Source organism: Macrobrachium nipponense, chromosome 2, assembly GCF_015104395.2.
Source record: "Macrobrachium nipponense isolate FS-2020 chromosome 2, ASM1510439v2, whole genome shotgun sequence".
Taxonomy (NCBI): Eukaryota; Metazoa; Arthropoda; class Malacostraca; order Decapoda; family Palaemonidae; genus Macrobrachium; species Macrobrachium nipponense.
In genome coordinates this window covers 124,372,465-124,383,830 of record NC_087201.1, presented here as the reverse complement: position 1 = coordinate 124,383,830, position 11,366 = coordinate 124,372,465, and the positions used below count along the sequence as shown (strand labels likewise).

The 11,366-nt window shown below is 44.2% G+C and overlaps 1 protein-coding gene across 1 annotated transcript in view; it reads right to left on the bottom strand.

Moving 5' to 3' along the window:
• Positions 1-113: 113 nt before the first annotated feature.
• The window catches only part of LOC135220967 (uncharacterized), a 52,592-nt gene continuing 41,339 nt past the window's right edge, over positions 114-11,366 (bottom strand). Inside the window, exons 4-5 of the mRNA XM_064258639.1 lie at positions 5,577-5,758; positions 114-249 (exon numbers count right to left, since the gene is read on the bottom strand). Of these exons, the coding sequence (XP_064114709.1) occupies positions 5,601-5,758 (158 nt within the window). The 3' untranslated portion in view covers positions 114-249; positions 5,577-5,600. The remainder of the gene's footprint in view (positions 250-5,576; positions 5,759-11,366) is intronic.

The window sequence follows — 11,366 nt, the reverse complement described above, 5'->3', positions numbered from 1 at the left end:
TAAAATGAATATTATTGGACAATTGAAAAGGGCAGAAAATATGAAATTTTCATTATTAAAATGAAGTTTTATTGTATACTTACCGAACAATTATAGAGCCGTGATTTCCACGAGCGGCAGGATACTAAATTCAAATTTAGCGCGTAGGCGTCGCCAACACTGGTGGTGATGACGTCATCTCCCTCCACTCGCGGGAGAACCAGGTACAACTGCCCAGGTGAATCCAATTCTTTCTGCCCGTCCGTCCACCTAAGGGGAGGAGGGTGGGTATAATCATAATTGTTCGGTAAGTATACAATAAAACTTCATTTTAACAATGAAAATTTCATTTTTATTGTAGTGTCTTACCGAACAATTATAGAGCTGATTACACATTTATGGGAAGGTGGGATTCAGTGGACCACTAGTATTTTTAAATGGTTACATTTATTGCAATACCAGTAAACACTCAAGGTGTCTGTTGTACCTACTTGTAAGAGAGCTACAGCAGACGTTACTGCCTCTGGTCGGTGCTCTTCTTACTATGTAGAGGAATTGGAATTTGACCAAAGTTAGCCTCTACAGGAGTGGAATCCTTCCGTAGTTCAAGCGAGTCAAGGCTGACTGACGGAGGATAGTAACAACAAAGATTGCCCTTGCCCTGGGCTAAGACCAGAAATTCAATCATACAAAACATTTGTCACCAACACCAGATTTAAAAACATATATACCCAACCATTGTAAAATCTGACCTAACAGACTGGTGAGTATCCCAGGTACTCAGTACCCCCAGCTTCCCTTGAACTCGACAACCTATTCAAGGTGAAAAGTTAGCATAGAGGTGACGACCCCTGTGCCGTTTCTCCCAACACCATGCCAGAAACCGCCACCGGACCTAACGTTTTACAATTCTCGAAAACCGTTTCTATCTCTTTGAGATAATGACTCGCAAAAACCGAATTCAATCTCCAGAACGTGCTCTGAAGAATCGAAGCTAAAGATAAATTCTTTCTGAATGCTAAAGAAGTTGCCACTGCTCTAACCTCGTGAGCTTTAACTCTCAGAACGGAAAGATTGTCGTTCTCGGACTGCGAGTGAGCTTCCCTGATAAGCTCTCTAATAAAGAACGATATAGCATTCTTAGAAAGAGGACGAGAGGGATTTTGAACCGAGGTCCAGAGCTTAGAAGATTGTCCTCTAATACCCTTAGTGGCAAACAGATACTGCTTAATAGCCCTGACTGGACATAAGAGCCTTTCTTCCTCCTCATGTCCAACCAAATCAGATAAGTTCCTTACCACAAAACTCCTCGGCCAAGGATTAGAAGGATTCTCATTTTTGGCTAGAAAGGTCAAAGATACCGAAAATACAGCATTGCCTTGAGAGAAACCGACTCTTTTGTCTATAGCGTGCAATTCGCTGACACGCTTAGCAGAAGCTAGTGCAATAAGAAAGAGTGCCTTCTTAGTCAAGTTCCTGAGTGAAGCCGACTTCAAAGGCTCAAACGGTGGCCCCATGAGGAACTTAAGCACCACATCTAAGTTCCAAGCCACTGTATCTTGCGGGAGCTTAGTGGTTTCGAAAGACCTAATGAGGTCCGACAGATCTGAATTGGAGGAAATATCCAAACCTCGATGTCAAAAAACCGAAGAGAGCATGGCTCTATATCCTCTGATCGTCGAAGGAGCCAGTTTCTTAGAGTTCCTAAGAAATAGAAGAAAATCTGCTATTTCTGTTAAAGAGGTCGCAGAAGTAGAGACTTTAGCACTTCTACACCACTCTCTGAAGATTCTCCACTTCCCTTGATAGAGTTTGTTAGAAGACTCTCTCCTACAACGAGCGATAGCTTCTGCAGCTCTTCTTGAAAATCCTTTCGCTCTGACAAGATTCCGGACAGTCTGAACCCTGTCAGAGCTAGAGCGGACAAGTTTTGGTGGAACCTCTTGATGTGAGGTTGTTTGAGAAGCCACTTCTCTGGAGGAAGAAGTCTGGGGAAGTCTACTAACAACTGGAGAAGGTCCGGGAACCACTCTTTCCTGGGCCAAAAGGGAGCGATTAACGTTAGCGTTACATTGCTGTGCGACATGAACTTGTTCAGCACCTCTCTTATTAGACCGAACGGAGGGAATGCATAAGCTTCCAGACCCGACCAATCCAACAGCATTGCGTCCACCGACCAAGCTAGAGGATCTGGGACTGGCGAACAAAAGAGAGGAAGACGGTTGTTCCTTGATGTCGCGAACAGGTCTATTGACGGTCGTACCCCAAAGGCGCCAAAGTTTCTGACAAATCTTGTTGTCCAAAGTCCACTCCAGAGGTAACACTTGCTGTTGACGACTTAACTCGTCCGCCAGGACGTTCATCTTTCCCGGAACAAATCTCGGGACTAGCTGAACCTTCGCTTCGTTTGACCACAGGAGGAGATCCTTGGATACTTCGTACAGAGAGAAAGACTGAGTCCCCCCTGTTTCCGCACGTACGAGAGAGCCGTGGAGTTGTCGGAATGCACTGCCACTACTCGACCTTCTACTAAGCTCCGAAACTGTCTGAGCCCCAAGAAAATTGCTAACAGTTCCTTTACATTTATGTGGAACTCTTCTCCTTCTCCGACCAAGCTCCTGAAGTCCGTTGATTTCCCAGTAGGGCTCCCCAACCTGTGTCCGATGCGTCGGAAAAGAACTGTAGGTTCGGGAGGATGGGTCGTAAATCTAACCCTTCTTCCAACCTTGCTCGAGAGAGCCACCACCTTAGGTCCTCTTTTATTTGATCTGTGACACAGGAAAGGTAATCGAGTCTGGTTGTGTCTTCCTGCACCAAGAGGCTCTCAGGAAAAACTGCAGAGGTCTCATGTGCAGTCTCCCAACGTCACAAATTTCTCCACTGACGTCAATTTGCCAGGAGCCTCATCCACTGATTGGCAGAACTTACCTTTTTGTCCAAGAACTCCTGAAACTGTCTCCAGACAGCCTTGAACCCTCTTCGGGGACAGAAAAGCCCGAAAAACTTGAGCATTCAGAATCATCCCCAAATAAAGGATGCTCTGAGATGGAACCAACTGGGACTTCTGTTTGTTGACCCAGAATTCCTAACTTTCTGGCAAGATCCAGAGTTGTTCCAAGGTCCTTCATGCACCGACTCTCTGATTCCGACCGGAGAAGCCAATCGTCCAGATAGAGGGAGATTCTTACTCCTAATATGTGCAGCCAGCTCCTATCGGGGATAGAACCCTGGTGAAAACTTGAGGAGCGGTCGCTAGTCCGAAGCAAAGCGCCCGAAACTGAAACACCTTGCCTTCGAACATGAACCTCAGGTACTTCCGAGATTCGCGATGTATCGGAATGTGAAAATAAGCGTCTTGCATGTCCAGAGAGACCATCCAATCCCCCTGTCTGATGGACTCCAGAACGACCGAGTGGTCTCCATATGAAATTTTGTTTTCTGGACATGCAAGTTCAGGGCGCTCACATCCAAAACCGGCCTCCAGCCCCCTGATGACTTGGGAACTACAAAAAGGCGATTGTAAAAGCCTGGAGGAAAATCCCCTTCTATCTGTTCTATCGCTTCTTTGAGAACAAGCGCTTCCACTTCTGCGGCTAGCGCCAGAAATTTGTCTGAGCCCGGAGAGTATGCCTGGAATGGAATTGGCACAGGTGAGAGCGAGGGAGGTGAAACGAGAGGAATACGATAGCCGAACTTGAGTACTTGCACTACCCAGGCTTCTGCTCCTCTGTTTCCCATTCCTCCCAAAACAGCGCCAGCCTGGCTCCCACTGGTGCATGAAGAACCGAGCTTTCATTTGGAAGGTTTGTTAACCATTGGACCGATGGCCTTTAGACTGAGGGTCGCAAATTCGACTTCGGCCGAAAGAAGCGCTTGGGTTTTCTCCCCCTCGAAAAGGCGCTTGGGCCAGAGGAGAAACCGAAGGAACAGTCTCCACAGGAGCTTTAGGTCTCTTAGTAGACTGTGCCAGTAAATCCGAAGTAGATTTCTTATCTAGCGCAGACGAAATTGACAACACTACATCGTCTGGAAAGAGGTTATCTTTCACAAAAGGAGCAAACAAGAGAGCAGACTTCTGTTGGGACGTAACCCTTTTAGAAGCAAAGGAGCACCAAAGTTGCCTTTTCTTAAGGGTACCAAAGGCGATGAGCGAAGCTAACTCATCACATCCATCCCTAATGGATTTGTCCGCACAGGACAGAACACCAATCCAATCCTCCGCTAACTCCTGAGAAAGAGAAGGACAGTCTTCGATCTTGGCTGCTAAAGCGCCAATAGTCCAATCAAGGAAGCTAAAGACTTCCAAAAGTTTAAATTGATTCTTTACAACGTGGTCCAACTCAGGCGCTGTAAAGAAAACTTTCGCTGCGGCGAAAGCAGATCTTCTAGAGGAGTCGATTAAACTGGAGAAGTCTCCCTGGGAGGAGGCAGAAACTCCCAGAGAAGGAGCTTCCCCAGTTACATAAAACCTATACCTCTTACGAAGCAACTTAGAGGGAGGGTAAGCAAAAAGAGCCTTCCCTAAGTCTCTTTTCATAGACATCCATTTCTCCGTCTCTTTCAACGAATGTCTAACCGCTTTAGATAGAACAAGTTTTGGGAGGAGAGGGTCTGAAGTTTTCCTCCTCATCAAAAAAGTCGAAGTTGGGGAGCGCGGGGCCGCTTTCTCAAAATAATCTGGATAAGATACCAGAAGAAATCTAAGGAGACGTGAATAACACGAGAGGTGATGTGAATCCTCTGTTCGATCTGCTGAACAAACCTGTCCCCTACACTTAACACATTTAGTGTGAGAATCATATTCTAACTTGGATAATCTAGTTTTACATCCTGAGATGCAAAACCTAACTCCCGACGGACTAGAATCCGACATGGCAACGCCTAAATAAAAAGCAAAATAACCACAACGCCAAAAAAGAGTACTTCACCAATTCCGAAGATCAATTCCACAAGAAAAAAAGCGAAGCAAAGTCATCCAACCGCACCGACCACCGATGTTCACCGGACGCCGGCAGGAAAAGAATTGAATTCACCTGGGCAGTTGTACCTGGTTCTCCCGCGAGTGGAGGGAGATGACGTCATCACCACCAGTGTTGGTGACGCCGACGCGCTAAATTTGAATTTAGTATCCTGCCGCTCGTGGAAATCACGGCTCTATAATTGTTCGGTAAGACACTACAATAAAAATGCCATATATTTGGATTTATATGTAAAAAATATGCTCAAAAGTTCTAATATCAGAAACAATCTGATGAATTTGAGGGGTGTAACACTGATATTATAAGGGATTAGTTTATCCAGATAATGAAAATATTGTTTTTAAACAAGTCATATAACATGGTACCCTCCATTTGTATTTTTTGTCAAGAATTTACTTACAACTCACCTTCTCATTAAGAACTGATTGACGGTCAATCTCCAACAGAGGTATTTACAAAACAACTATATAAATCTGAATACTATAAGAAATCTAATACCATCATCAATACAGTCATAATTTCAATTAGATTGCCAGGTTAAGTTTTCTAATATCTAAAATCTTATTAACAAATTCATATGTGTGAAATTAATAGCCATTTTATGAGTAATTTTCTTACCTTTCTGCTCAACTACTTTCTGTTTTACTGGAGGGGGTGAAGGGGATTTAACTTTTTCTTTTTCTTTTTCCACTTCTTTCTTTTCTCGATCTTTTGTCGATCCTCTACTACTGTAGTCTCTATCCTGGCTGCTTCTTGCTGAACGTGACTTGGAATACCTACTGCTTCTTTCTGATCCAGAGCTGAATAAGTAAACTTTACTAGTTAGTAAATAATTTTTTACGGCAAGTTTTATTTTTTTTTTTACATATATAAAGGAGTACTCTGGTGCAAAGCTGGTTCAGTCAAAGAGCTTAACAACATTTGGGATGCAAGCCAAACTTTTCATTCAGTTACATTTACAATTCCATGGATGGTTAGAGATGGAAAGTATATAAAAGACTTCAGGTTAGTATATCAAGGAAAAATGCAATATGCATTAAAAAAAATTGCAATAGCCTCTAATGACACATACAAACCTTCATTCTTTATACATGTACACATACTCCTTTAGTTGGAGCCTATTCCAAAGTCTGGTTTCTGAATGAGACCCTAACTCCAGGAAGTTTAGATGAATCAACAAATTATTTCCCCAGGGAAAGAGCTCCTGTACTTGGTGCATCAAGAAAAGCAATAGTTGGAGTTACAATGGCTAATGCCACAGACAGCAGGAACACAGCAAACAAGCTTTCCATGAAACCGGAACGACAACCAGAGAACCTTCATCACCTCCTGCAGCTCCATAGGAAGTTTGGAGTAAGGTCTAGTCAAGTGTGACGCTCACTGGCAGGAAAACTGACTCAATACAAGGGGAGAGTGAAGGAAGATATCTCTTGGTCCTGGTCTAAGAACAGTCTTGGCAGGGTAGGTACTAGAAAGAGCTTTCAGGCTGAAGGGAAAGCTGTTACTACCTGACAACATCAAAGAAGTTTTTTTTGTACTCTTCCTCATGGACCTAAATGCCTCCCACTGAGTGTTGCCATCATTCTCCTTACAAGCTAAATCCTTAGTGCAATTTCAAAAGCACAAGACTAGTGAGGCTCTATGTCATGGGGAAGGGGGAGGGATGAACCTGCCATACACATGCCTACGTCACCCAGTACTACATCTAATTATACAGTCAACTTTCTCACACAGATTCACACACTGATGTGAAAAAAAAAAAAAAAAAAAAAAAAAAAAAAAAATTAGCAAGTGATGTAAAACATGCATTTAAACAGCCAAAATCATGCAAAAGTGACTGCAGAGCCGTGAAGAGTTCTCTTGATGGTAGCTAGGGAAAGAGAGGGTATACAGCCAGGTGAGTGGTAGTACTAACGCATACTCACCAGTAAGTAGTTGTTACAGAACTTCAAAAACTGAGCCAACTTCGTAACAGAATATACTCCTTAGTAAAATACAAATGTATATACACCTTGTTGAAAGAAATTAGTACATTATCATAATAATGTTAACCTCAACAAAATAAATGACTGATATTTCCTTTAGCTTTTAAAATGGTATTTTCATGATAAAATATGCGACAGCTAAAATTTGAAGCTAGCGGGTAGTGAATCAATTGTGTTTTGTGTAGGTGACTAAACTGCCCACTATTGGGAACAAAAGGAACAACAAAACAGAGGAGCTCACTGCTTTTGTGCTTAATGTCCAATAGTGGAGAGTGAGGGAGGGCTCCAATCTGTAATTACTTTGTAAGTATATGTGAAACAAATTACACAGCTGAATCTCACATTGACAGGAGGAAGCACATATGGACATTCCGTTACAAAAACAATCATAACTGAAGATGAATTTGAAACATAAACTCTGAAAACATTGAAAAATGATATTGTTAGAATACAATAAAGTTTTGTACATACTTACCCGGCAGATATATACTTAGCTTATGTCTCTGACGTCCGACAGAAATTCGAATTTCGCGGCACACGCTGCAGGTAGGTCAGGTGATCTACCCCCCTGCCGCTGGGTGGCAGGAATAGGAACCGTTCCCGTTCTAGAACCAGATTTTCTCTTCCACCTGTCTCCTGAGGGGAGGCTGGGTGGGCCATTCATCGTATATATCTGCCGGGTAAGTATGTACAAAACTTTATTGTATTCTAACAATATCATTTTTGTACATGCAACTTCCCCGGCAGATATATACTTAGCTGATTGACACCCTTGGTGGTGGGTAAGAGACAACTATTTACTGAATAGACAGGTAAACAACATACGTTGTAGGTAATAAATAAATAAAACCTTGGTTCCTACTTGTTCAGGCGGAAGATTCCATGGCTAATGCCTAGGAATCTGCTTCGCCTCAAGAGCCTCAGCGAGGATGTGACCTATGGCTAAGAGTTCTTGTGGGTCTGTCGATGGGGTCTTATCCATTTACTCGACAGAGCCTCTTACATGACAATATGCCTATGCCTAGTGGCATAATTAAGGAGCACAACACCGATCCCGATCACCTGATCCTAACACGAGGGTTAGTGCTTAAGTTGAAAAGAGTTATCCCCAAACTCCTTTCAAACAACCCAAAGAAAAAACACGGACGTTAACAAAATAAAATTTAACTCCACTAGCTTAAGGATCCAGTATCGGTCTCCCTTATCCCAGCAATGTATCCGCAGACACGTATCAACCAAGAGAGAAGGATCTCTCGTAGGTTATCTTGACATCCTTCGGATATGGGAAGTCAACACAGAGTTGCATCTCCCGTATGTGACAGCTATATGTCCTTATGACATATTGTTAAGGAAAGAACAAGAATACAAAAGCTCGCACTTCATGCGCTTTTAATTCTCAGCTGTTTGAAGGAATCATCAATGCACTTGTCAAGTGCTTAGGAGATCACATTGTCTCAAAGAAGGCCAGGGCATTCTTTGATATAGATCTCTTCTGGGTGAAGCCTGGAGCCTGGCTAGCGCCTCGCGCCTGGCTGGAGCCTTGCGCCTGAATGGCGCCTAGAGCCTGGCTGGAGCCTCGCGCCTGGCTGGCGCCTCGCGCCTGGCTGGCGCCTGATTGGCTCCTCCCTCCTGGCTAGCGCCTCGCGCCTGGCTGGAGCCTTGCGTCTGGCTGGCGCCTTGCGCCCTGGAGCTTGGCAGAAGACTTCATGATTACTGTCTATGAGTCTGCATGCCTCAAGAGTTTCAGCGAGGTAGGGACCTATGACTGACAAACCCTTCTGGATCATGTCAATGGGGGCTATGCCCGCTTAACCACGACAGAGCCTTCTCGGATCGTGCCAATGGGGGCTGACCCACTTACATGGCAGAGCCTTACCTGTATCATATCAATGGGGACTAGCCCTCTTACATGACAGAGCTTTAGGTTTCTCTTTACTGGAAGGAGCCTTGCGCCTGGATGGATCCTCAATCCTGACTGGAGCCTAGCCTTGAAGGAGCCTGGCACCTGGATGGCGCCTGGCTGGCTTCTAGAGCCTGGCTGGCTCCTAGAGCCTGGCTGGCTCCTAGAGCCTGGCTGGCGTCTCGCGCCTGGCTTGGCTCCTCCACACTTGCTGGAGCTTCGAGCTTGGAAGAGTCTCTAGGCTGTCTGGCGATGTCCACATCGGACACTCTTATATCTGTCCGATTTGTTCGCCTCTAGGTTGGAGGCCCGCTCCTTCTCAGTATCCGGCCATGACAGAGTTCCTTGGAACTGTCCGCCTCTGGCGTTTTTCGCCTGTATTGGCATTTGGCGCTTGGCTGGCGCTACATTGTCCGAGAGTCCTGAACAACCACATAGTTTATCAGGAGACTGGAGAAGGGTGGAAGAAATTCTTCCCCTTTGAGCTTTTGGCCCCCTGGCAAGGGGAGGTGATTTTAGTCAGCTACACCCAGTAGACGACAGGATATCTAACAATACGAGAGAGAAGAGTCTTCCTCCGAGGAGGATCCTTCGTGAACACTTCTTTTGCTAACGAGATCTCTTCTTACATGTTGATGAGGTTCCTCGTTGCAGAATCTTCCCTATCCTTGCCCGAAGGAAGGGAAGGAGTCTGGAAGTCGAAGGAGAGACTGAGCTGAAATTGGGCGGAACCCTGATTTCTAGCTCTTATTGTATTCTTCTGAATACCTTCTGGGAAGCATTTTGAGCCCTCATCGCACCCCGAAGACTCTGTAGGCAAACGTTTAAAAACCATCTCTTCTTCTGTAGATGAAAATGTAAGTACCCTGCCTGGGCAACTAAACTTCTATCTGAAAGCGTTGCGTCAGGAATAGAGGGATTTAGTTCTTTTGCCAGACATACTATGCTGGCAAGAACCCATTGCCGAGTCTCCATTGAATCTGATGCGAGATTCCAATGCACAAAAAATTCACTTGTCTTCTTGGTCGTTTAGGGCTAAGAGAAACAAAGAATTCCTTCATAAACTTCCTCAAAGAAGTTTGATGAGGAGCAGTTCCATTTTGTCGGAACACGGAATCTGTGGCCACAAAAAAAAATTCCATTCGAAGTACATGATATCCTACTCTTGTCGTATTGCGGTATCGTATAGATCCCGAAGATCTTAATCCTCTGTTATCTCTAATTCCCCTTGTAGAGACAGAGTATAGCCTTTTACTGCGTTCTTTGATAGCAGATATATACATAGGTGATTCTTCTCTGAAAGTGAAGAAAAAAAAACCTCGCTATGTGGTTCACAGAGGTATCGGAAGAGGACAGTTTCCTCATTCCATCTAGCACGATCTGCAGCAATTCTATGTCTTAGCCATGACTATTGTCATTTACCTTGAAAAATCCTCTCATTCATGTCCACTTCTGGTCAGTCTGCACGTGGAAAGACTCAGAGTGGAGAGGTTTTTCAGGTCTATTTATAATAGATTCTGATAGAATATCCAGATACTCTTGGAAAAGCCTTACGAAACATGCTGTGAGAAAACGTGACTTCTGTGAATCCAACCTCTCTAAGGCCAAAATGAGGCATTCATCCTCTCTTCCTTTGACGCCCATTTATCTTAATATCTGTTAAGAATTTATAACTAGGGAAAAAAGACTAAAAAGTTTATTCCCTTCTTTAAATTAAAGATGTCGTATATTGCTACCTCTCTTGGTTCGAGGAAAAGGAAGCAGTCTATAGGAAGCCTGTTCGTCTTCTACCTTGCGAAGAGATCTATGAAGAAGACTTTCCGCAGGTTCTCAAAACTCTTTTCAATAAATGTTAGACATACGTTAACAGTTATTATCTTCGATCGAGAAGGTTCTCACGGACATGCAAAATCTTGCATCGAACCTTTAAGGATCGTTACGTTCCGTGTCTGTTCCCAAATAGGTTCTCTTTTGTTGACGCGAACAGGGGCGAAAAAAGAGATTCTCGATGCTCTTTGCGATATGAGAGAGTCGTGGAATTGGCCTAAGTGATTAAAAAAAAATCATTTCATCATTCCTTGTAACGACCCCTTTCCGATTAAATGGGTAACGAAATCAGGAACGAATCTTGCCGTTACCGAGCCTCCGAGAGGCTACTGGTTTGTTTGTTTGTTTGTATGGTGTTTTTACGTGACTTCCGAACCACGTCGAGAGTGAACTTCTATCACCAGAAATCCACATCTCTCACTCCTCAATGGAATGGCCGAGAATCGAACCCACGACCACCGAGGTGAGAAGCAAAACACCAAACCAAACCACTAACTTGGACTCTTAGGTTAATAAACTCGCTAAAACGAGAAAATATCTTGGATGGTACTTCTGGCGCATTGCGCCAGGCTGGCGCTTCTGACGCTTTGCGCCAGGCTGGCGCTTCCTTCTAGTTTCTTTTTTAAGGTTATGTGCCAGAACATCTGTGCCCTTATGGTACCCGACATCCTTTCACGTGTTAATTCCGTTCTTAGT